This window comes from Ursus americanus, chromosome 6 (genome assembly GCF_024610735.1).
Source record: "Ursus americanus isolate L20-20 chromosome 6, mUrsAme1.1.p, whole genome shotgun sequence".
In the NCBI taxonomy this organism is placed as follows: domain Eukaryota; kingdom Metazoa; phylum Chordata; class Mammalia; order Carnivora; family Ursidae; genus Ursus; species Ursus americanus.
The window spans coordinates 50,303,103-50,327,191 of NC_142132.1; the positions used below are offsets into that span (position 1 = coordinate 50,303,103).

Genomic DNA, 24,089 nt, shown 5'->3' on the forward strand with positions numbered 1-24,089 from the left:
TTACTACCTTGTTATACCAAGGGCCCAGCCACCCACCCACATACGCCCCAGGGTCCCAGCAGAAACAGCAGCGGTAAGAGGCATACCCAGGAGGGGGTATCAAATTCCTTCTCCCTGACCCAGGACCGTAGACCTCAGGAGCGGGCAGGGAAACCCCGGACACCACATGCAGGGCTAGCGCCCCTCTCCGGGCGCAGTTCCGAGTGCAGCCACCAGATGGCGCCAGGCTCGTTCTAGCGGGGCTTGCAGTAAAGCTGTGCGGTCGCCAGATGGCGTCCGAGACCTCACCTCCGCGGGCAGCGCCGGGACAGGGCGGAGACTGGAGGGCAGGCGGGTCCCAGTGCGGGCCCAGGAGCCCCAGCCAAGTGACCTGTACGTCGCTGCCTCCTGGCCGCACCATGATCCAGCCCGCACCCCGGCTCTCTGTGCCCGCCGCGCTGGCCCTGGGCTCGGCCGCGCTGGGCGCCGCCTTCGCCACCGGCCTCTTCCTGGGTGAGTAGGGCGGGGCCTGCGGTACCCCCCGCAGAGCCCCGCAGGCGGGGCAGGTGCGGGAACCGAGCCCGGAACTCCGCGAGGCTGGGTGTGGCTGAAGCTCTGCCCTGGCGCCCCGGAGTCCCAGGCCCTGACCCATGACCCCTCCCCGGCAGGGAGACGGTGCCATCCCTGGCGATCCCGGCGAGAGAAGCGCCTGCTGCCCCCTGAAGACAGCCCCCTGTGGCAGTATCTGCTGAGCCGCTCCATGCGGGAGCACCCGGCGCTGCGGAGCCTGCGGCTGGTCAGCAGGGCCAGGGGCGGGAAAAGGCGCCCACCTCGGACCCAGCGGGTCCCACGTGGTTGTGTGACCTTGGGCTGGGCCATGGCGTTCTCGGGACTTCCGGGACACAGCTGGCTGGGAGCGGTGGGCGTTCCCTGAGGGCCTGTCCCGGAGACCACGCCCACGGCCGCGCACCTGGAGGGGGTTGTGGACCCGGGGAGGAGCTGGGTGACTGGCAGTGCTGGCGCGACCCTCTCCCCTCCACCACCGCGACACAGCTGACCCTGGAGCAGCCGCAGGGAGATTCCATGATGACCTGTGAGCAGGCCCAGCTTCTGGCCAACCTGGCGCGGCTCATTAAGGCCAAGAAGGCGCTGGACCTGGGTAGGGCGCACGGCCGGGATCACTGGGAACCAAAGTCACCGGGATGTCCCCCGACTCTGGCCTGAGCCTGTCCATGTCCCTTGCCCCCAGGTACTTTCACAGGCTACTCAGCCCTAGCATTGGCCTTGGCTCTGCCCCCGGCCGGACGCGTGGTAACCTGTGAGGTGAACCCGGGGCCCCCGGAGCTGGGGCGGCCCCTGTGGAGGCAGGTGAGTGTCCCACACAGTTGAGACCCTCATCAGGCCCTTGGAGCCTGGCCACTCTCAGCTCCAGAAAGGCCTTGCTGGCTCTGACCCCACTCCTTCCGCAGGCTGAGGAGGAGCACAAGATCGACCTTCGGTTGAAGCCCGCCCTGGAGACCCTGGGTGAGCAACGGAGTGGAAAGGGCCTTGGCGCCATTTCCAAGTGGGGCCACTGGGCGCGAGCTAGTGACCAGGTCGCTGGGTGGGCTTGAGGCAGTGATAGCCCCCTGCCTCCTGGCCATTCGGCCACATGCTGGGTGGCAGAGCACCCCTCCAGGCCAAAGTCCCTGAATGGTCACAGCGCCTGGGCGGGCCCGGGCAGGGGCTTCGGACCGCTGGGGCAGCGAACTCAAACGCATCTGCCCCCCTCCCCCGCAAGATGAGCTCCTGGCCGCGGGCGAGGCCGGCACCTTCGACATGGCGGTGGTGGACGCAGACAAGGAGAACTGCACCGCCTACTATGAGCGGTGCCTGCAGCTGCTGCGCCCCGGAGGCGTCCTCGCAGTCCTCAGGGTAAGGGAGAGACTAGGGGGAGAAGAAAAAACTCGCCGGGGCTGGGTCTCCCGTCTTTTCACTCGGCTCCTCCCTTTGCCCTGCCCCCATGCCACAAAGCCCCGCCCAGTGCACGCATGTAGTCCCCTAGGCTTTCCCCACCTGGGGTCCTTGGTCTCCAGCTCTCGCTCTGCCCCTCGCTTAGGCACCTCCCCCTCGGCCCTGCGCCCGCCCCCCATGATGCCCCGCCCCTCCACAGGTACTGTGGCGCGGAGAGGTGTTACAGCCTCAACCTCGGGACACCGAGGCTCAGTGCGTGCGAAACCTGAATGAGCGCATCCTGCGGGACGCCAGGGTCCACATCAGCCTCCTGCCTCTGGGCGACGGCCTCACCTTAGCCTTCAAGATCTAGGGCTGGCCCCCAGCGGATGGCCTCTAGAGAGGGGACCTGGGAACCCCAGACACCAACCCTGAGTTATTTTAAATTCAACAATAAAGTGGGGCCTGGGACACGATCTTCTGAGCCTCCGTATGTTGCGCTAAAGTGAGGTAGGGAGGGAAGGCCCTGCACTGGTAGATTCTAAAGCAGAAGGGGGCCTTGAGGTCACAGATGTCATCCCCTCCCTGGCAGAGTCCTAAGGGCCACTTGGCACCAGGTCTATAGCCCGAGTAGGAGCCTCCAGCTAACTGGAGGCAGGATACAGTTTTCATTGACCTGGCCACATACAGGACCCCAGCTCCTCAGGTTTGCCTCCACTCCACAGGATCTGAGGGCTGGCTGCTGCATAGAGCGCCCACCCCTTGGTCTCCCTCCTACTTCACTTCCTAGGAGGGGCAAGTGAGTGAAGGTCTTGTTTGGTGAAGCTGTGACTGGAAACCCTATCTGGGGTCTGAGAGGAAACCGGCCTTGCAGCAGACCAGGCTTGCCACTGGGCACTTTCATAGGTTATGACAGTTCTATTTGCCCATATTTTCACAGAACTGTCAGCTCAACCTCACCTCTGCAGTGGAGGCTCTGCTCAGTGGACATCACCTCTGAGAACCAGGCCACTTGACTTAAGACCTGAGGACCTCAAGGTTGGAGTGTATATCCTGTCCTCCTCTGAAGTCCTGGAGGAAGGTGAGGGACTGGGTGCGATCACTGGCCAGAAACGTGTGAAATGGGCCTAGAGGTAGAAGACCATCAGTATGGCAGTTTTTAAAAGTTCTGCACAGGAAGAGGAATATAAAATTAGGCTTTCCCACATCAGCATCTATGGGAGGTGGTAGACAGGGAGCCGAGTGCTTCAATTCTCTCATTTATTTGGGCCTCCCTAATCCCAATCCCACAGGAAGATCCTATCGCCGCGCCACAGATGAAGATCAGGTGCAAATATTGTGTTTTTTCCGCTAACTGCATGAGCCTAGAATACAATTAGGTTTCCACCACTGGGCTAGGCCTGGGTGCTAGAAGGCTGGAAACTATCAGAAACAAGGCCAGAGGAGGCCACAACTGGCAACTTCCACATTCCTACACCTCCTGAAACATACCTGGCATTTTATGCAACCCTCTGGGCCCTGGTTTGAACCAACCTTCTCTCCTCCACATGTTAAAAACGTTATTAGGATGCACCTGGGTAAATACATCGTTTACTCTTAAATATATCTTTGACCAACTGGTAAGTCACTTGTGCCACACCCCAGTCCTGAGAACATGACCAGGTAATCTCCAGCCACACTGAGGGAAGGCCACCTGTTAGCTGTGGGGCAGGTCATCCAGGGGGCTTCAGGAATCACAGGCCTATGACCAGTTGCTCCCCACCAAGCAGAGTTTCAGAGATGTCTGCTGGTCTACTTCACACCTCTCTTGAGTATCCTAAAAGCAGATGTGCTTTCACACCTAACTTGCAGACATCTTTCCCTGTTTGACCTAGCAAAAGATCCTGACTCAAGCAAATCGGCTCAAATTCCAACTGTCTGCCATTAAATCATGTGTGTCTTATTCACATAGGCCATTCCTGCCAGTCCCCTTAGCACAAACAGATCATAAGGAGCCTTTTATCGCCACAGTGTGGAAAGCTTGCTTTTCTCATCTCTCATCAGATTCTTTCTGACCTGGAAATTTTCAGCATGTTTCACTTTTTTGGGTGCTGAGTCTCAAAGTACTAGATTTCCTTCTCTTAGGCTTCAAACGGTACCTCAGGTCTAGTAGTATAAATGTGTTGAACAAGGCTCTCCCTTCTCTAACCTTTGATCACATCCTTCAAACTATCTTCTCCCATCAGAAACACTTGCTCTTTCCTACTTTTCCAACCAGAATCATCTATTAATTTCTGTCATTCAGCCCAAATGCAGATGAAGGCCAGTGGCCACAAAGCCTGAAGGCACTGCTCTGGTCTCACACTTAAACCCAACCCTTTCAGCCAGTGTCTGCCTAGAAAGGAAAGACTAATGACCTCTCACGGAGGCACACACACTCCCTTCTCACAGTCCCTCTGGTTCCTGACACCTCACTCCATTTGCCTACACCTCGTCCCATCCCACCTAGGGCCTCGTTCACTTCCTGCAGCAACAGCTCACAGGGGTATGGTGTATGTGTATACAGCCGTCAGCATCACCCCTTCATTTTCCTTTCTTCATTACTTCCTCTCCAGCCCCTCTTGGGATCAACAATGATCCAATGGAATTCTGGACAAATTTACAAACTGAAGATATAAAGGCATATATCCTCTTTATTGTAGTCCAAAAAGTTCACGGAGTTACTTTAGGGACACAGAGGACTTTATGGCACAGATTTAGGTAAAAAGCAAAATGCTCACCAGAAAAATAATGTACTACCTAGATACAAGGGAGATCTGACCCTGGCAAATGTTTAAACTCTGCAAATACTTGGAGTCATTAGTTATGTACACTTGTTTTTATTCATAATCTGTAATGTTTGGTGATACCAAAAGTAATTCTAATGATGGCTGAATTTAACAAAAAAATTTTAACCTCATCCTAAAACTTCCACTGATCCATCTCACTCAATGGCAATTTTCCATGTTAATAGGAACATAAAAACAAACATGCACACAATTGCACAGTTTTCATAAAGGTCTATTTCATTATTGGTGGGTAGCGCATTTAACAGTTAAATACATTTAAATAATGTATAGGTGACTGCATGACTGCAGCATTGGTAACTAGATAGATAACCAATTCAACTAGAAACCAGCTAACAAGTAACTGTCTAAATATTTAAAATACAGCTCTTGTTTAGATCATCCTGTTTTGATCACCTTCTTGGGGGGGAAAAAGCCTGCTGGTCACACTGGAAATATATTAAGGCCAAATCTTCTGATATCCATTCCCAGAGGTTTCTTTCAGCTGGATTAAGCCTCCAACTCCAGGGCAAGCCCAAGTTTGTGGCCTCCAGCATTAATGCTCTTCCCGTCTACCAGAGCAGACAGTGTAAGCTTGACACCTGTAAACAAAAGCAGGCAACCATGATTTGCCTGAAACACCTCAAGAGTCTGCAGTCTTAATAATCACCCCAGAGCCTGCCTGTCCCTCCCTCAGCGTGTCAGGTGACCTACTAGTGCCAGCCACCAGAGGGCACTTGGGAGTCCCAGAGATACCAGAGAGAACTCAAGTAGTCCCATCCTAGATTAAGGGATCAAGTCACAGAGCATTAAAAATGTTACTGATAAAGTTCAAAGTGCTCTAGAAAATATAGCAACGTTCAAAACACTACCCAGACTATAAGACACTAAAAGACAATCATAATTGGACCAGGACAACTACAATGAGGAGACAAGTTGGGGAAACTGAACAGACTACATATTCGTATTGCTCAACTAATGGTAATTTCCTTAGCTGTGACAGTGCTATAGTTATGAAGAAAAATGTCTTACTCTTGGGACATGTGTGTTAGGTAGATATGTTTACATGTCCGCAAAACATACATTTAAATAACTGAAAAGGGAATATGGAAAAAGGAATTATGCATGCAGACATGGAGAGGGTTTCAAACAAATGTGGAAGATGTTAGTGAATGTGGGGAAGGGTATACAGGTGTTCTTCATACCAGTCTTTTCTTTAGGTTTCAAAAAGGCCAAAACAGAAGTCTGGGGGAATATCCCTATTTGAAGGGGGAGGGAGTTCCAAGTGCTTTAGAACTTGCTATTTAAATGGTGGCAAGAACCAGTGATGCTGGCATCACCTAAGAGCTCGTTAGAAAGACAGAACTCTTCACCCCAGATCTGCTGGATCAGAATGTGCACTTTAGCAAGAATTCCCAGCTGATTCACACACACTGAACTCTGATCAGTACTGCTCCAGAAAATACAAGGCTCAAAATACACATAAAATAAATGAGACTATAGAGACCAAACAATGAAAGCAGTGAACCTTGATTAGAGAAATAAACACTACTACAAGGCATTTCAGGTACAAGTGAGGAAAGTGACGACAGAATGGACAGTAAATAATATGGAGTAAGTTATTAACTTTCTTAGGTGTGATAATGTTATTATGGTTATGCAGGAGATCAGAACGTTCTTATTTCCGCGCAGACACACGCTGAAGCATTTAAGGAAGTATCAGGATAGCTGCAACTTCCAAACAGCCCAGCAAAAGAAAAAAGAATTTAAAAAATTGTGGCAGAAGGTAAACGTGTTCATTGTACTCTGAAAGGTTTACAAAGTAAGAAGCTGACAAATGAAAAATAATTTTTAAAACACCAATCCTACTTATCAAGAATACTCACCAGGCCTCAGAGTCTGAGTGTAGCCCACTCCAATTAAACTAGAGTTGTTGACTTTTGCCTAAAATAAAATGCAATAACAGCTGTAAAAATTTTTTTTGAATGCAGAGTCAAAGCCCCTGCAGGTTTCCCTATTATGCTGTCAGTAGGACACAATGTTCTTGGTAGCATAAAGGTGACAGCCTCTGGGATCAAAACAGATTTGGAAATTATTTGATGCCTTCGCTCTTTTACAATGTGTAACATCGAAACAGTCCAGAGAGAGAAATACGTAACTACAGGCAGAAGTCACATAAACAGCACCTGTGTTCACATGGCAGTAGAGCCAAGTCTTCAGAAGCCACCAATGACCACGTGAGCTATTAGTCTAAGGAAGAAATGCCCCACTAGTGAACACGTTGTGCCCAACAAATTAAGAACCTGAAACAACTGGATACAAGTTTCTCCTATTTTAGAACAGAAATAAACCACAAAACTGATGGGACATTAAGCAATACTTTGGGGGCGATGCTTAATTGGGGGCATAGCAGCACTACTTAGATGGGAAATGCAAGATACACTTCCAAACACATCCTCAGAAGTCACTCAATGAGGGGCGCCTGGGTGGCACAGCGGTTAAGCATCTGCCTTCAGCTCAGGGCGTGATCCCGGCGTTATGGGATCGAGCCCCACATCAGGCTCCTCTGCTGTGAGCCTGCTTCTTCCTCTCCCACTCCCCCTGCTTGTGTTCCCTCTCTCGCTGGCTATCTCTGTCTCTGTCAAATAAATAAATAAAATCTTTAAAAAAAAAAAAAAAAAAAGAAGTCACTCAATGGCACACAGATACAAAGTTGCCTTCCCATTTTAGGCTATGAGAGCACTACACTGGCTGGCATGAAATCCGTGCTGCTGCCGTAAACATACACTTGAAGAGAACAGCGATGTAGCTACCAGGGAGTAATGTACTACGTAAATCCTAAGGTTTTCACTGCAACAATGCAATCAGAAACAGAGAAGGGAAAATAAATTAATCACTGCCTTGCCAATGGGAAAAGCATTCCGGATGCCTCTCGTGCTCTCTGATTACAGCTGCTAACATAAAATAAGAATGGGGCTAAAAGCTTAACTGCCCAAATTATCAAAAACATTGTTCTCAGGAATGAATATCACTTTATATAACAGAAATAACTCTTGTGGAAGGTTTAACTTTTTCATTCCCAGTACATACAGTACAGGCAGTGCCTGACCTGTAAGACTGACACACAAAACAGCTGCAGCTATGCCTGAAACTAGAGCCAGTGCCTCACACTGTCAGACGCTGCACTCCCTCCTACCCCAAACCCACTATGACTGAAGGAAGAAGTAGCAAAAAAACCCAAGGACAGGAGTAGAGTGTCCATCCACCCCCAACGAACCCAGGATAGGTGGGAGGGAGTCCCTGGGGTGCAGGACTTGTAATGCTAAGGCTGGAATAGTCCCAGGCAAAGCAGGATGAACTAGCTGGTCACCCTAGACAGGAGGGAAATCAAAAGACATGCAAGCCCAATCCTGGCTCTCCCCCATTTCCCCCGCTCTCCTTCCCTAGCAGAGATCCAAGTCCTTTTTCTTCCAAGTTCTGGTATCTACACCTGCAAAATGGCATTTGCACCACCAACCTCTAAGATCAAATCTAAAAGATATTTTGTAAACCTTAAAGACAAAGTCAAAGTAACAAAGTATTATTCCACATAGAAAGACAAAGTAACAAAATACTATTACTCCTGGCCTAGGGCCTGAAACAATGGCTTCCCTGGGCTTAGACAGGCTTGGAGCTCAGGGTTATTATCTACACTAATTGAGTAGCTTTTGAGGTTAAACAAACTGTTGTGCCCTGGATATCAAACACTGCCTCCACAGAAAATGCATGCAGCCTTACAAATTCTCATCTCCATCTGTGAGTAAACTAGGGAATGGGTGAACCAAAGTTCAAATTTTCAGCACAATTCAATATACCAAAAGATGAATTCCCACAACGAAAGACCCCATTGTAAGCCCACAGTAGTACTCACAGAAATGGAAGCAGTGGGATCCAACTGGTATTTGGCTGCAATGCCAAAGCGAGTGCTGTTGGTACCTGATGTCCAAGCAAGGTTTACTGAAGTGTCAAGATCTTCACATACTTTTTGATAAATTGACCCTCCAAATTCTGTCCCATCATTCCTATAAGATATTTTAAATTTGTAAATCTAGAACAGACAATGTAATGTCTATGGCACTAGGTTGATATTGTAGCATTATAGTTAAATAAAAGGCATTGCTCACATGGGGCCGTAGTATTCCACTGAAAACTTTTAAAAGGTCTTTATATCCCAACCTATGCCCCAAAATAAGAGGTCATATAAATCATGATACATCCATCCAATAGAATTACCATACAGCCACTAACAATCATGTTGTAGAATACATAATGCTATAGTAAAATTATTAAAATGTATTAAGGTAGGAAAGAGTTATAAACCAGCCTGGTATGTATTTTATTCATACACACACACACACACACACACACACACACACACACACACGATGAAACTACCAAACATTAACAACAAAGAGTATATATCTAGGTGGTGGGATCATGAGAAATTTTGGTTTTCTTCTTTGTACTTCTGTTATTTACCAATCCTTTATTTTATAAGGGAAAAAAATTCTTAAGTCATTTTCACATATACATCTGATTTGGGTTAGGTAAAAACACCAGACACTTTAGGCAATCCCACCAACTCAGTACCTCACATATCACAATTAAGTCAAATAAACACACTGGTAATTTGGTAACATCTTAGCCTTTACTAAAAATCTAAAGCACATCAAGCCTCATATAAAACAAACATCTACTCTCTCAGCACCAAAAGTCAGACTAACATTTTTTACTATATACTTTGAGAGGTGCCCAGAAATGCCCAAGGATGATGATCTATTTGTGTTAAGAGAAATCCTTTAGATTGTACCTAGATTCCTAAGAGATGACAGGTGACATCAGTATCATCCCCAGGTCATACATCACAATAATCCCAGAAAAGAAATACTCACACATTAGTGTGTAGTTGGAAGTCCCCAGTCCTGTAGCCCACTGCAAAGTTATTTCTTGTCAGCTTTGATTTGGCACTGTCAAAAGTCATCTGGTACCCGGCAAGCCAGCCCTCGTAACCAAAGACAGCTGAACCATGGATTGCAGGTCCAGCAAAATCAAAGTCAACATCACAACCAAGGTTTATACACTCCCTCTTGTAAGAAGACTTGATTTTACCACTTTTCTTTCTGGAAAAAGAACAAACTGACTTAAAACTGATGCCAGTGGGAAAGATTTACATACATAACTTCTGCACAAAGGGCACAAAACAGATTTATGAACAGCAGTATAACTGGGGGAGTAAAAGCAGTAGCATAATCCTAAAAAGTAAAGAAAACATAGCTCAATGAGCTAAAAAACAAGGGCACGGCGGGGGGTGGGGGGGGGTTACTGGACTTTTACCACCACGAGAAGACTGCTTTTGCAGGACTGACAATCAGTCACAAAAGCCTATTAGAGACATGTTAATTACCCAAGTTAGTCCACAATGAAAAAAGACAAATATCTGAAGGGAAGCCAACAATAGCAACCATAGTACTCATGATGCTCCAAAGGCAGAAAGAGAAATTCACCACCACAAGGCAGTTAAGTAAGCTATCAAACAGTAAATGTGCATCTTTCCTAAAGAAACAAGAGAGAAATGCTTTTAAATTTAAAACAGATAAAGGGGCACCTGGCTGGCTCAGTTGGCAGAGCATGTGGCTCTTGATCTCAGGGTCCTGAGTTCAAGCCGCATATTGGGTATAGAGATTACTTAAAGATAAAAATGAAATTTAAAGCAAACAAAAATGTCTGTCCATGCTTACCCCGTGTTTGGTGAAAAGGTGGTATCAAATGTCAGTTTCAAACCTTGACAAATCTATTTTGAAAGAAAAAGAATTTGTTTTCAGCTTTATTTCCTTTCTGAAATACAAAAACAAACTCATACTAGAACACATGTTCAAAAGGTACCTGGTCTTCAATTGCGATTTCTGTTCCCAGGGTGTTATCAGTGTTCCATTTTTCTGTGAAAGTCAGACCATACTCACACCATTTATATTTGGTCTCCAAGGTTCCAGTAACTTTACCAGTGTCCGTATTAGATGAACCAGACGTTGAGAATTCCTAATAAGACAATAAATGACTTCATGAACTTTCTTGTAAGCCTAGAAGAATCACTGCCTAGCTTACACAAAAAACCCACTGAAACAGTAATTTTACTAATCCTTTTTTCTAGTTTCCCAAATACTTCTACACTCTGCTACTGTATGTACAAGAACAAATTAGCCTGTCAGTTACTACTAGCTGCTGTCTTATTTACACATACTTACATTTTCAACCAATCAATGACAAGTTAATCTGTATCTAATTCTCAACAAACTGTTTTAAGGGAACTTCCTTAAAAGGTGATTTTATTTGGAATTCCAGAATCAGGATGGGAGAGGGGAGGAACGAACATTTTAGCACTGTATCCAATCTGCCTGATATTAAATAAAACACTGTTAAAGGTCAGTATTGTTAATCACAGACCCCCATCACTAAAATGAGCACTCATAATAACTGACACACTATTAGGAAATGTTTCCTGAAAATTCTTTTTTTTTTTTTTTAGACTTTATTTATTTATCTATCTATCTATCTGAGAGCAAGACAGAGCACGAGTGGGGAGCGGGAAGAGGAAGAGGCAGGCTTCCCTGCCCAGGACCCGAGGATCATGACCTGAGCCAAAGGCAGATGCTCAACCCACTGAGCCACCCAGGCATCCATTTCCTGAAAATTCTTGAAAGGGAAAGCACCCCACTATAGGAGTTCATGTCATGAAAAAAGACTTAAAAACTTTGGTAACCCCAATATTCTGTTTTTCTGAGATAAAGAGTCTTCACCAGATTTCATACCTCCCCAACCATCTTTCACATTCTCATTTAAAAAGAAAAAAAGTAGGGAAAGGGAATTATAGGAGATTTACTCTACAGCTGATTTATATGATACATAATGTAAACTATATTCAGTACAACAGATAATATCAGTAGAAAAAAATCTATTTAATACAGGTATCAATTTGAAGTGCATTATATAATCTTATGTTTATAGCAAATACAAGTAACTTGCCAGTCCCTAATTGCACAGCAAGTGAAAAAGGCATAATATGGAGGGCTTACTGAAATTTAAAATCTGCTACAGAACATCTAGAAATCTAATAACCTTTCAGAGCTTGGTAGATAGATAGGCAAACTTCCAAGACAAAAGAGTAAAATACCATTTGAGCATTCTGATTCACAATTTGTCTGCTAATGATGGCTACATACTTTGGCCCACTGACAAGGCAAATCTAAATAGACAGCTGATCCGAACTAATAGAGAAGAGAACTCGACCTCAAATTGTGATACCTACAAGAGTGAAAAAAATATCAAAAACTGTATTAATAGGAGAAAAGGCCAATCATCCTTCACTTAGAAAATAGAACATTTGAATAACTATTGCTCTGCAGTGAGACAGACTCAATCTCCTGAAATAAGACACTTAAACAGGAATTTCAAGTCAAAGCTTGGCATTCAATGCCCATATTAAAAAGCACCGGATTATGTTAGGAAAAAATGCTGGATATAAAATTAGAGGAGTCCTGGCATCCAGTTCTGGCTGTCATTTGCTAAATGAATAACACTGAAAAAGACGCTTAACTCTTCTGGGTCTGTTTCCTCAAGTGTAATAACAAAATCTACCTCTGGAGGATTAAACTGGACTGGCACTGTGAAAGCTCTGCACATTTTCCTGTGCTCTATACAAAAGAAAAGCATTATTAAAACAATACATATGGAGCATGTTCTTCTAGCAGATACTTGGAATGGGAAATGTGTAGAAGTAGGTATTTTTAATCCTGAATGACAATGATTAATGACTCTTGAGGCCCAACCCCCTACCACCTATAGATTACGAGCCAGCCTATATACACCCAAGGAATCCTCAAGACACAAAATCAAGATCACACAGTGGGACCAGAATTGGGCCAGATGACACCACTGGCCAAGCTTACACCCTTCACTCCATCACCAAATACTCTGGCTTCTACATTCTGGAATGAACTGGACAACTCTGCAGTTTAGGTGAGAAAACAGAACCGGCTGTTAATAGGACTTATTTGGGGCCAGGCACATACTACAAGATCAGTACCACGCTGAGGTATACATTAAACAGAAATCAAAAAAACTATATGGAATCCAGATCATATACATCCTTCATGATCTTAAACCTAATTCCAAAAAACTTTTAACCATGTCCACAAAAAAAAAGTCTTTTCTCTCCAAAAAAGACTTTGATTAACCAAACTAGTACTAGATATGCTTCTCTCAGTGTTCCCCAGTTTAAAATTTATTTTGTATCTCCAACCAGCAAGTAATAAGCTTTTTAAACACAATGATTGAGTCTCCCTTTTTTGGGAAGGCCTTTCGTGTCTCAACTAGTGCAGAGCGAGTGTTTATAAGGGACCTCAAGAGGGTAAGAGTGGGAACACAAAAAACAAACACTAAGTCACTGCTCTGTACCTTGTACAAGTAAGTCGCTCAACCACAGTGAATATACTCAGGCTTCCTTCCAGACTAAAGAAGCCAAACGACAGATATGACCAATATAAAACCCCAGAAATCCAAGTCTGGGCATTAAAAAACTACAACATGAATAATTTTAATAAGTATCAGTTATATGCACTGAGGGAGTTAACAACAAGAACCAAAATATAACCAGCAATACTCAATATTCACACACTATACCCAGTCTCAAAAAATTTTTGAAGAAAAAAATTACACAAAATTAAATTTTATTTTACTTCCTTTGAGTTAGGCAGAATTAAGACATCCAAATATCAAAATATTAACATCTTTAAAAATACTCAAATCAGGACTCTCTAAATTCACAAAATTCACATGGAAATCTTCCAGAGAAAGCAGCTAGAATATGCCCTTTCTATAAATGATTAGGACACTCCAATTAAGACTTACTGAGTATTTTTATGCCAAGAACTCACAATGCTTAATAGCATAAAAAGTAACGATTACAAAAGAGTGTAACAGGTTCCCTTATTTCAAGCTTGTAATCTTACAGAGTAAACAATCCAAACAACCAATCTTTTCTGCGTTCCTTGTGTGTACACAGTAATATGGCAAAAGACCACCTGAAAATCAGAAATTATATTCAAAGCCCAAGTAAATCAAGTTTCATGCAAATCCCTTAAAATAAAATTAACTTCTGCCTCTTCTTCAAGATAAAATGGGTAGACATTTTTCAGTGGTGACTCTTTTATGGGTTGAAAAATCATATAAAGGCTCATCAGAATTTATGAGATATCTAACACTCACCACACCACTGCATGACTTTGTTTTCACATCCAGTTTCACCAACCCAAAACCTTCAAGTAGAGAGCAAAAAATAACAGAATGATTCCTTTGTATAAAAGACGCATACCAATAGCTGACAACACATTAAAAAAAAAACACAAAAAACAGTAAGACTTCATATGTTCAGAGGGGCATAAAAATGTGGATTGATAAACATTTAAATGAAAAAAAATTTAATTATCCTATATAAACTAACATACACAGCATAGAACATCTCTATGCAGCTTTGCCTAGTGTTGTGGTGTTTATCTGGCACAAAAAATTTTGCTTTCAAGCCATTTTAAAAACCTAAATATCAGATCAGAAAATCAACTCAACTTAAATCTCAGAACAGCCAATAGTTTATTATAATACAGCCATTTAAAACAATTATCCCACAAAGGTAACTTCCTTTGGGATTAATAATCTAAATAACTAGGGAAATAACCTAAAGTGGAGGAGGTTTATGTGGAATAAAACCTGCAAGAAGAAAACCCAAATTCATTTAAAAAAAAACTCATAACCCACTAGGAGTCACCACAAAAGCAAAACAGTAATACATAATTCTAATCAACCAAGGCCTAAGCTATATCCAAAGGAAATGAAAGCACAGTTGTTTTTTTCTTACAGGTAAAATCCTTAAAATACAGTTTGAAAAAACTGGAGGAAACTGAGCTAGAGGGAGATGTGGATTATTACAGTACTATTTTATGAGAAATTCTATCTAAAATGTATCTCATAAATGAATACACCAAGATATTTACAATTTGAAAAAAATTATTAATTTCCCCCAAGCAATCCAAACACATTTCACTTTTGATATGAAAGAAAAAAAAAATTCTTACCAAATCCTTTGTTGAAAATATCTCTGGCAGCTTTGCCAAGGTCAGCATACGATGGAGGAATACACATTGCTAGCGAGAAGAAACATTCCAGCGTTAACCTTCCTGTTCTTCCACTTTCTGTCCAGGAACTAGATTATGACCCACTACTATCCTTAAATTCAAGCAGTCCAACTTGTTGAAGACACTTTTGATACTACCAGGAGCTACAGTGAAACTATACTTCAATGATCCGTGAGATATCACCAATAAAGATTTATTTCTAAACCATAGGTGGCTACACAAACTTGGGAGATTCCTTCCAAAACACAAAAAACAGACTTTCTATTCCTAAATTTACCAACAGCCTCTCACTTCTTAGGACCCAACTAGTAAAAAGGATCAAACACATACACATAAATATATCTATATACACATATCACAGATAATATCCAAAATTCACTGTAATGGGCTGATTTAACCAAATGACATAAAAGCAACACCTAAGACAAGGCCCTCTCCCCTAATATCTCTCTTAGTATCCTCAATGAGTTCTTAAACCAACATTCTGGAGTGGAAAGAGAAAGGTAATTAACACTCTGGTCGTTTAAATGCTGGAACTTAGAAAAAACACGATCATCTAGGTTTCACTATTGTCTACATCAACTAAATATCAAATGGCACTTCGAGCATATTAATATGACACTCAAGTCCTCGGCCAATGCTACTCGGCTTAAGGGCAAGCAATCTGAGGTGGTTACACCAGCTCATTCATTCTACAGAGCACGTCCACGCCCTTAGGAGCACATGTAATGACCTTGCGCTCTCACAAAGGGGGTTACTACTTCCTCTAAAAGAGTGACCCAATCCTCCAAAGGCCGAGGTAACTTTTTGCTTCTGAGTTCGTCAAAGGCACGTCCTGGAACTAAAGGTGAATGAGGCCAAAGACCAACTCCCCTTGCCTAGACCCTCCATCCGAAAACCCGCAGTCCAGCCCCTCCTCCGCAGAGGGAGAGGATCAGACCCTAGAGTGGCTACCGAAAGGGGGGAACTTCCAAGTCCCTGGAGAGATTAGGGGAAAGAAGTTGCGGTTTTCTGGTCGACAGTCTTCGACTGTCCAGCCAACCCCGCCCCATCCCGCAAAGATCTCGGCTCTACTTACGCCGCGCGCAGCTCTGTCCGTAGGTCGCCATGGCGAGGCCACAGGAAGAGGTGATCTGCGGGAGGGACAAGAAGTGCGGTCAGCGGGGTTCAGAAGCAGGTCAAGGGGCCAGAAGGGGGTCTCACACACAGACAGGCGAGGAGCCACGGGGCAGCGCGGCCATCTTAGGGAGCCAGGGCCGACCCCGAGTCTGGTTCAGGCGTCTTGCTTGGCCGTCGGGGCCTAGGCAGTCAAGTGATGCGGACGCAGCGTACCTGGTGGTCTCCTGAGAGGGACCGCTACCGCCGCTGGGCTCGCAGCTGAAGCCGCTGGGCTCGCTCAGGGTCGGGCGGTAGCTACCCCGGCTGGAGGGCGAAGTGAAGGAGACACCGTTCCGCCCGCCGCAACCCTGTCCTCCCCCCGCCAGGACCCCGCCGATGCCCCCGCGGCTGTCCGCCGCGCCGGCCCCCGCAACACCGCCCGCTGCCCACCCCAACCTGCTCCAGAACGGCCACGAGGACCGAAGGCACCCCCGCCCCCGGGGTGGGCTGCTATTCTTCTTCGGCGGGGGCCGGAAAGGCAGAAGCTGCTGGACCTCGGGTCAGGCAGCGACGAGGGCAGCCCCAGAGGCGAGGGGGCGGGGAACGGCGGAGGCAGCGCGGTAGGGACTGCGCGTGCGGGGGATGGGGCGGAGGCCCCGCGCGCGCTCCTCACGGGTGGGGTGGGGCGTCAGGCGCGTGCCCGAGCGGGGCCCGGCGCCACTGGGCGCGGCTGCGCACCACAGGGGTCACGTACAACTCTCCAGCTACCCTTCTCAGCTGTGGTTATCGTGCTCTGCGGAGACAGTCTCCGTACGGGGCATCTGGAAGGAGTCAGCTGAGCGTTACCCGGTGTACACTGAGCACGCGCAGCGTGCGCTTCTGAAAGACTCTTTCTCCAGGCCCAGGGAGAGCGAATGCGGCACGGGGGCGCCACCTCCAGCCCCACGCGCACTCGCTTCCTTCGTCCACCTCCCACCGAGTTGTAATTGCCAGGCTGAGCCGGACTCCGCCGGAGAGGCTTTCCTGGGGCGACTCTCCCAGAGCAAACTTGAGCCTGCCTCGGGGTGCCCCGCCCCTTTTCCTCGCTTCTCGCCTTAGGGTTCCTCTTCTGCCGCCTCCGGGTTTAGAGGATCGTGCCGCTTTGCACACTCGCCCAACCGGAGTTGTCTTGATGAGTCAAGCCTGCTAGAAAATTTAGGAGTCTTGCTGACCAGGCATTAGAATGTTGCACTCGAGTTCCTTGGGTGTGCGCGAAGAGTGAGGAAGCTAAGGGGGCGGGGGGGGGGGGGGGAGGACGAGCCGTCTAATGAGAAATAGGATCAACTGAAGCTCTGGAATCAATCTCCAATCTCAGCATTTTATCTTCACAGTATCGCAGTTCCCTCATCAATAAAACAACACGTTTAAGTGAGACGAAGTGGTCTTTAATAGCCATTCAGCCACACACAATGAGCAAAACCTACCCCAACCCCCATCTCCTCTGGCTCAGAAATCCACCTCTACTCAAATGCTGCCGAGGTTCCACCTTCCTCCTAAACCAAACGATAGCTATATAGACTTCCACAAGGCGAACCCAGATTAAAGGTGCATCCTGGTGGACTCCCTCCCATGTGCAAGCCCAGCCAGCAATCTTGCCTGGTCATGGTAGGAACTACTCCTGCAAGGGATTAGCAAAGGAAGAGTCTCTGCTCTGGCAACAGAAACACTGATTAATTCCTTCATTCAAGCTCAGACAGGTTGAGCTGAAAGCAGCCCAGCTGCACTAGAACTGGTTGTGTTCTCTTTTGTGAACCTGATGGCAGAGACCAAAGTCTCCTCCGAGATACAGCATAACACACCACCTTCCTGGAAAACCCAGTCTGTGCTCAGTTACCTCCATTACCTGCCTAGCGCTTATTCACACTGTGAACTATCTGTAGCATTTTTAACCCCCAGAGAATTTTACTTTGCCACAAAACACAGATTTGAGGCTTTCGCCTCTAGGAACACAAGGAATGTACACAATACCTAATAACCAGGAGAATGATGGCAATTTATTTCAAAGTTGGATTCAGTAAATATATTCTAGTGCTTTCATTCAAAGCTCTTTTGAGGTGCCTAGGTGGCTCAGTTAAGCAGCCCTTTTGGGGCACCTGGGTGGCCACTTGGTTAAGCGTCAGACTCTTGATTTTGGCTCAGGTCATGATCTCAGGGTGGTGAGATCGAGCCCCACATCAGACTCCGGACTCCGTGTTGGGCATGGAGCCTGCTTAGGATTCTCTCTCGTCCTCTCCCTCTCCCTCACCCTCTGCCCCTGCCCTGCTCGCATGTGCGCTGGCTTGCGCGCACTCTCTCTCTCTCAAAAACAAAAACACAACAACAAAACCCCCCAAAACATCAAAGCCCTTCAGAACAACATCAGTAGCAGCCAACACTTACAGAGCAACTAACTACCCTGTGTCACCCATGGGGAAAGCAGAGTTCACTCAACCACACTTGCTTCTCTCAAGGCACTTACGGTCCAGTGTGTGTAGAGGTGTCAAGAACTCTGAAGGGTCCAAGATTTTACCCTTCTCCCAAGTTAATCTAACAAGTTAGTCTGCCATAATTTCATAGGTTCATAAATGCGGGTAGAAGACATGAGACTCGAAGGCCAGAGACAAAGGACTCTATTATTTGTAGCATGGCAGGCAACATAAGGTTCATGTTTGAATTAGTTCCCCTTGCCCTCTCTGTCCACAGGGGTGATTCAGAGCATCCTGTACAGAAGCTGTGCACACTATGTGTGTATGTATGAGACACACTTCTCAGTAAATAAAATCTATCCTCTGCCCCCAGAGAAAGACATTTCCTCTACCTTCCAAGGCTGTTGGCTATGCAGACATCTTGAAAAGAGAGTTTGGGATAAAAGCAGTCACAAGACACATAGAAACTCCATGGAAAACTGTCCCACAACAAAGGATGGGGAATTCAGGAATTGCAAATACAATGCTAAATGCAAGCACAGAGATTTGTGGGCATTGTCAGACTGAGAAGACACTTGCCCTAAAGTCTGAAAGAAGGACTTACAAAATTAAAAAGCCAATAGGTCAAGGGCTGGAAAAGCAAAACTCTAGAAAAAGGCATATGCAAAGCCATACATGGTTCAAGGGGCAAGAATCATTTGGAAACTTCAAGTAATTAAGTAAAGCTGGAAAAACCTGTAGGAAAAGTTGAGAGATTAGTCTAAAGATGTTGGGTGGAGTCAAATTCTGAAGGTCCTAAAAGCAGCAAGTGAAGAGGACTCTAGGATGGCTGGAAACAACATTTCTGACCTGAGCAACTGGAAGTTCAGAGGTTCTACCCAATGTTTTAAGGACTACAGGAAGAGGGACAGGTGTGAGGATGGAGGATGAGGAAGTGAGAGGAAAGAGTATGATTCCATTTCAGATAAGTATGAGGAGCCAGGAGCCACATCTAAATGGAGTTGTGCGGTGGACAATTATAAAGCCTAGGGGAAAGGGTAGGAGACACTGGTATGAAATTTTAAGTTTTAATTATGACTATCCATGGGTGTGATTAAAGTCAATAAAAGATGAGATAGCAGTAAAACTAGTAGAAGCCTTTAGGAGTATTGGTATTCCAGGGGCAAGCCAACTGGCCAGGAGACTAAAAGCAAATTCAGGAGGAAGTACCTTCCTGGAAGCCAAAGGGGGAAAGCGTGAGTGGAAGGTTTTCATATCTTAAAACAACAAACATTTTATTATCTGAAAGTTTCTGTGGATTAAAAATTGGCCTAGCTGGGTGGCTCTAGCTCAGGGCCTCCCACCAAGGTTGCAGTCAAGATAATTAGCTGGGGCGACAGTCATCTGAAGGGTTGGCTGTGCTATAGGATCTGCTTCCAAGATGGCTCCCTCATGTGGCTCTTGGCAAGAGGCCTCAGTTCTTCATCATGTGCATCTCTCCCTATGGCTGCTTGAGTGTCCTCGTGACATGGCAGTTGGTTTCTCCCAGAGCAGGTGATCCGAGAGAGAGAGACCAAAGCCTCAATTTCTTATATGATCCAGCCTCAGAAATCACAATGTCGGGGCACCTGGGTGGCTCATTTGTTAAGCATCTGCCTTCGGCTCAGGTCATGATCCCAGGGTCCTGGGATCGAGCCCCACATTGGGCTCCCCGCTTCTCTTCTCCCTCTGCCTGCTGCTCCCCCTCCTTGTGCTCTCTCTCTGTCAAATAAAAAAATAAAATCTTAAAAAAAAAAGAAAGAAAGAAATCACACTGTCATTTCTGCCCTATTCTGTTTGTTAGGAGTTATTAAAACCAGACCATGCTCAAGAGGAAAGAAATCAGGCTCCATGTTTTGAAAGGAATGTCAAAGAATTTGTGGATATATTTTAAATTACCACAATCTGGTCACATTATTTGCATTTATCCTACATGGAAAACATATTAACTCCCTCCCAAGACTCCCTCCCCCCCAACCCTCCAGCCTTTATAGCATCAGCAAGAGGCTTCTCAGGTCGATTTCTGGAAGTACAGCAACTCCAGTACAGTTCCTCTTGATCTGAAGACCTGTGAACTAAACAGACAAGCTGTCTGCCCCTGACACATACATACATCCAACACGCATGGCATAGGATAGGCACAGGATAACTGCTAAAGACACCCCTGGGCAAAAAGGGGGAAACAGGACATACACCATCATCCATAGCAGTTCTGAAATCCAGCCAGGCAAATTTTGAAGGTTTCCTTATTAGGACTCAGTCCTCTTGCTGCCTATGCCAGATGAGGTCACATAGGGCAAGACAGCCCGAGATTCACATTCCCTCTTTTCCTGCCCCAGGCTCTGTCCCACAATGCAAGGGGTACATCCCAACCCACACGTCCACTCCATCCCCCCTCACATACACATACTCCTTGACCACTGCGTGGGCTTAGGGGTGTGTCACTGGCAGTTCAACCCATGCTCAAGAGAAAGGACTCTGGGAAGGAAATCTATGCAGGCCCCAGAAGCAAGCTCAGAACTGTTTCAGTGGGGAAGACGGATCTTCTATATCGAGCGTTTGGTCCAGGTATGGAGAGGGTGAGCGTGTGGGCATGTTTCTTTGGCCCTGCAGACTCCTCACCCCATTGGAACAGGCACAATCTGAGAAGGGTTTGGGTGGGGCCCTCTTAAGTATGAGGCCCAGGGTGGGAGGGCCCCCTTGCCCAGGTCTAAGGACAGTGCTGGGGCTAAGGACTAGGAATCTTCATGTGATTGAAACAAACACATATTGAGATGAGAGAGAGAGGACTGTAAGCTGTGGTTATAGTTAGAATGTGGGACATTGAGATGTGAGGTATAGCAGTTGAGCATTCTGGGCGGTGAGTATCCATGGAAGGGTGGAGTGGAAGTGAAGTTCACTGGAGTTGAGGAGGTCAAAGATGACAGGTGAGGCTAGGTTGTTGGAGCTAACTGCCCCGCACATATTCAATACACAATGGTGGGATAGGCACAAGTTACTGGCAGGGATACTGAAGTCACCAGGACATTGCTATGATAAGAGGTAGAGAGGAAAACTGGGAGTCAGGTGCCAAAGTCCTCAGGGAATACGGGGGAGTAACCAGGAAGCTGGTCATAAAGGATAACAAGTAGAGGATGGTAGAACTGATGATGGAAGTAATTTTATAGGAGGGTGATTTTATAGGAGGGTGGAGGAGTAAGAAAAGTGATCACCTTCCCATCCCCAGGTCCAGCCCTTGAGTGCAAAAGGGCATGGGAGAATGAGCAGGCTTCCCTCTGGGAAGACGGAACATCTGTGGGTAAAGGTCCTTGTTTGCTAAGGTGAGAAGAGTGAAAGAGCATTCAGCGGTGAAGCTGAAGACTTAGGGTAGTTTATTTACATTAGAACAAGATTCTAGAGGGCATCAAGGGAGAGGGTGGCAGGAAGGGCAGCAGTGAGAGGACAAAACAGAAAGAAGGACATGCAGATAGGACTGGGGTGAAAACTAAGGAGGGTACAAGTGAATAGAGGGACTTAAAATATTTGGGGGAATTAAGATCCATGGCTGGAGGTGAGGGGCATCCTAGGATTAACTGGGCTCAAAAGTAGAGCCAGCACCTGTGAAAAATCCCTGAAATTGTGCATAAAGGACAGTGGGCCTGGTTTTGTGCACACAACTTTGGGCTATCATTCTCAGGTACACCAAAGCATGAAAATCACTGATCTGAACTGCCTATCAAAGCTGAGCAGTGACTAGGGGAAAGGAGAAGGATTCTACAGCTCTCCGGATCACATGCAGTGTGGTCTCGATTGTGATTTCGTATTTAATATAAGATGGGATGATTAAAGAAAATAGTGGAGCTACAGCTTAATAATCAGAACACAAAGTAAGTGCAAGTTTCATAAGGTTCCTCCCAGTTACTATTCTGGTGGAATGATCCTGGTTTGATGCAGAGAGTGAGATAAAAGAACTTTGCTATGTATCATGCAGTCAGCAACCTGTGCTCTTGCTCAGAGCTCCAACTAGAACACTGGCGAAACATTGTTTGTTCCTTGGAAAAGTTCACACCTTCCTTATGGAAAAGCTTCGCCCAAAGTGACAGGGAAAATGAAAAGAGGCTTCTGCCCAAGAAATGTCAGTGACTCCCTTTGCCCGTGGCATCAGGTCCCTGGTTTAAGGAATAGGACCATGACTCTACTCTGCCTTCCATCACAGTCATGTTACCTACCTGCCACCGGCGCTAATTCAGGTCACAGACTATTCCCAAACCACAGTGTTTTCAGTCTCACTCCCTTTGCTTACGCTGCTCATCCCACCTAGAATCTTCCCCATCCCCACCATTTTGAGTTAAACCCTCCGTATCCCTTTAAGCCTGAATCCAATGTTCTCCCACCGCAGTGTTTTCTGACTTACCAGCTTTTACTTTCTCTGAATTTCTATGGCGTTTGTTACTTTATGGCATTTATTACATAGTTTCCCAATATTCTATTATGAAAATTTTCAAACATACAGAAAAGTTGAAAGAATTGCATAATGGATGCCATATATCTACTATCCAGAGTCTACAACTGCCATTTTGTTTTTATGCCATATCCATCCATCTATTCATCAATCCATCTTACCTTTTTGATGCGTTTCAAAGTTAGTTGCAGACATCAATACACTTTACCTGTAAATATTTCATTATGCATATCATTAACTAGAGTTTAATATTTGGTTTTTTAAAAGATTTATTTATTTATTTGAGAGAGAGAGAGAATGAGTGGGGGAAGGGCAGTGGGAGAGGGAGAGGGAGAGAGAAAAATCTCAAGCAGACTCCCCACTAAGTGTGGAGTCCGACTCAAGGCTCAATCTCACGACCCTGAAATCATGACATGAGCCGAGATCATGACCTGAGCCAAAATCAAGATACGGACGCTTAACTGACTGAGCCACCCAGGTGCCCCTACATATTTTTTTTTAAGTAAAATTTACTTACATATCATGTCAAGTTTTTTTAAAAAGTACTCTGCCGTCTGCCTTCCCTCTGAACCTCTTTAATGGTGAGAACTATTTCTTACTCAACTCTATCCCCGCCCACCCAGTATCTAATAATGATGACACTAGTAATCAAAATAATCATGGCTAACACGCATCAGGAACTTTCTCTGTGCCAGGCACTGTTCTAAACACTCCATATGCTTTTTAAAATTCTTTTAACAACCCCATGAAACACGTAGTATAAGGAGATCTGTTGTAGATAAGAAACATAAACGTACAGAGGTTAGGTAACTGGTCCAGGATGCATAGCTAGTTATTTCAGTGAGTGGAGACAGAATTTAAACCCAGCTCCATCTAAGTCCAGGGCATACGCTCTTAACCACCATTCACATTGCCACTCTATGGTCAAAACCTTACCCGTTGAGGGAAATTAATTGTATTTATGGAACATTCAAAAAGTCCACTGCTTTGGACCATCCTTGTCACGGTGCATTGACAGAGATAGTTGGCTTCAGAAATTTTCCCTGGTGAATTTATAGTAGGGGCACGAACCTCCACAATGAAGGGAGAAGAAAGCTGGCTTCTCCAAAGACTTGTCACTGGGTCACTGCTGAGACTGTCTCGTGACTCA

At 45.7% G+C, this 24,089-nt stretch overlaps 3 protein-coding genes across 6 annotated transcripts in view; 1 reads left to right on the top strand and 2 right to left on the bottom strand.

The window, feature by feature from the left end:
- Positions 1-123: 123 nt before the first annotated feature.
- COMTD1 (catechol-O-methyltransferase domain containing 1) lies at positions 124-7,401 on the top strand. 3 transcript variants are annotated; one of them, XR_006777065.2, is made up of 8 exons: positions 124-492; positions 648-775; positions 1,033-1,138; positions 1,229-1,347; positions 1,449-1,503; positions 1,760-1,893; positions 2,852-2,992; positions 3,204-7,401. XR_006777065.2 is itself a non-coding variant. In XM_045783294.2 (7 exons), exons 1-7 carry the CDS (start codon positions 270-272, stop codon positions 2,909-2,911), a joined length of 825 nt encoding a protein of 274 aa, XP_045639250.1. In that variant the 5' UTR covers positions 124-269; the 3' UTR covers positions 2,912-7,401. The 3 variants fall into 3 exon arrangements, 2 of the variants coding, with proteins under 2 accessions (XP_045639250.1, XP_045639249.1); XM_045783294.2 differs by having other exon boundaries at positions 2,852-7,401; XM_045783293.2 differs by lacking the exons at positions 2,852-2,992; positions 3,204-7,401 and adding an exon at positions 2,132-2,387.
- Positions 4,566-16,427, bottom strand: VDAC2 (voltage dependent anion channel 2). 2 transcript variants are annotated; one of them, XM_045783295.2, is made up of 10 exons: positions 16,271-16,427; positions 16,017-16,071; positions 14,879-14,947; positions 14,016-14,065; positions 10,638-10,790; positions 10,493-10,545; positions 9,647-9,874; positions 8,626-8,776; positions 6,602-6,659; positions 4,566-5,317 (listed from the first exon to the last, which is right to left on the bottom strand). In XM_045783295.2, exons 2-10 carry the CDS (start codon positions 16,045-16,047, stop codon positions 5,226-5,228), a joined length of 885 nt encoding a protein of 294 aa, XP_045639251.1. In that variant the 5' UTR covers positions 16,048-16,071; positions 16,271-16,427; the 3' UTR covers positions 4,566-5,225. The 2 variants fall into 2 exon arrangements, with proteins under 2 accessions (XP_045639251.1, XP_087719131.1); XM_087863005.1 differs by lacking the exon at positions 14,016-14,065 and having other exon boundaries at positions 16,271-16,414.
- A 4,076-nt stretch (positions 16,428-20,503) lies between these two features.
- SAMD8 (sterile alpha motif domain containing 8) overlaps positions 20,504-24,089 on the bottom strand; it is a 59,361-nt gene continuing 55,775 nt past the window's right edge. The window contains exon 5 of the mRNA XM_087863006.1: positions 20,504-23,147. Within this exon, the coding sequence (XP_087719132.1) occupies positions 23,121-23,147 (27 nt within the window). The 3' untranslated portion in view covers positions 20,504-23,120. The remainder of the gene's footprint in view (positions 23,148-24,089) is intronic.

Coding starts and splice junctions, on each gene's coding strand:
- COMTD1 (XM_045783293.2), top strand. CDS start 270: ATGGCGTCCGAGACCTCACCTCCGCGGGCAGCGCCGGGACAGGGCGGA. Junction 1,139..1,228: donor CAAGAAGGCGCTGGACCTGG/GTAGGGCGCACG, acceptor CCTTGCCCCCAG/GTACTTTCACAGGCTACTCA. Junction 1,894..2,131: donor GCGTCCTCGCAGTCCTCAGG/GTAAGGGAGAGA, acceptor GCCCCTCCACAG/GTACTGTGGCGCGGAGAGGT.
- VDAC2 (XM_045783295.2), bottom strand. CDS start 16,047: ATGGCGACCTACGGACAGAGCTGCGCGCGGC. Junction 10,791..14,015: donor CAAAGTCATGCAGTGGTGTG/GTGAGTGTTAGA, acceptor TTGTCTTATTAG/GAATTCTCAACGTCTGGTTC. Junction 8,777..9,646: donor TTCCAACTACACACTAATGT/GTGAGTATTTCT, acceptor AATATCTTATAG/GAATGATGGGACAGAATTTG.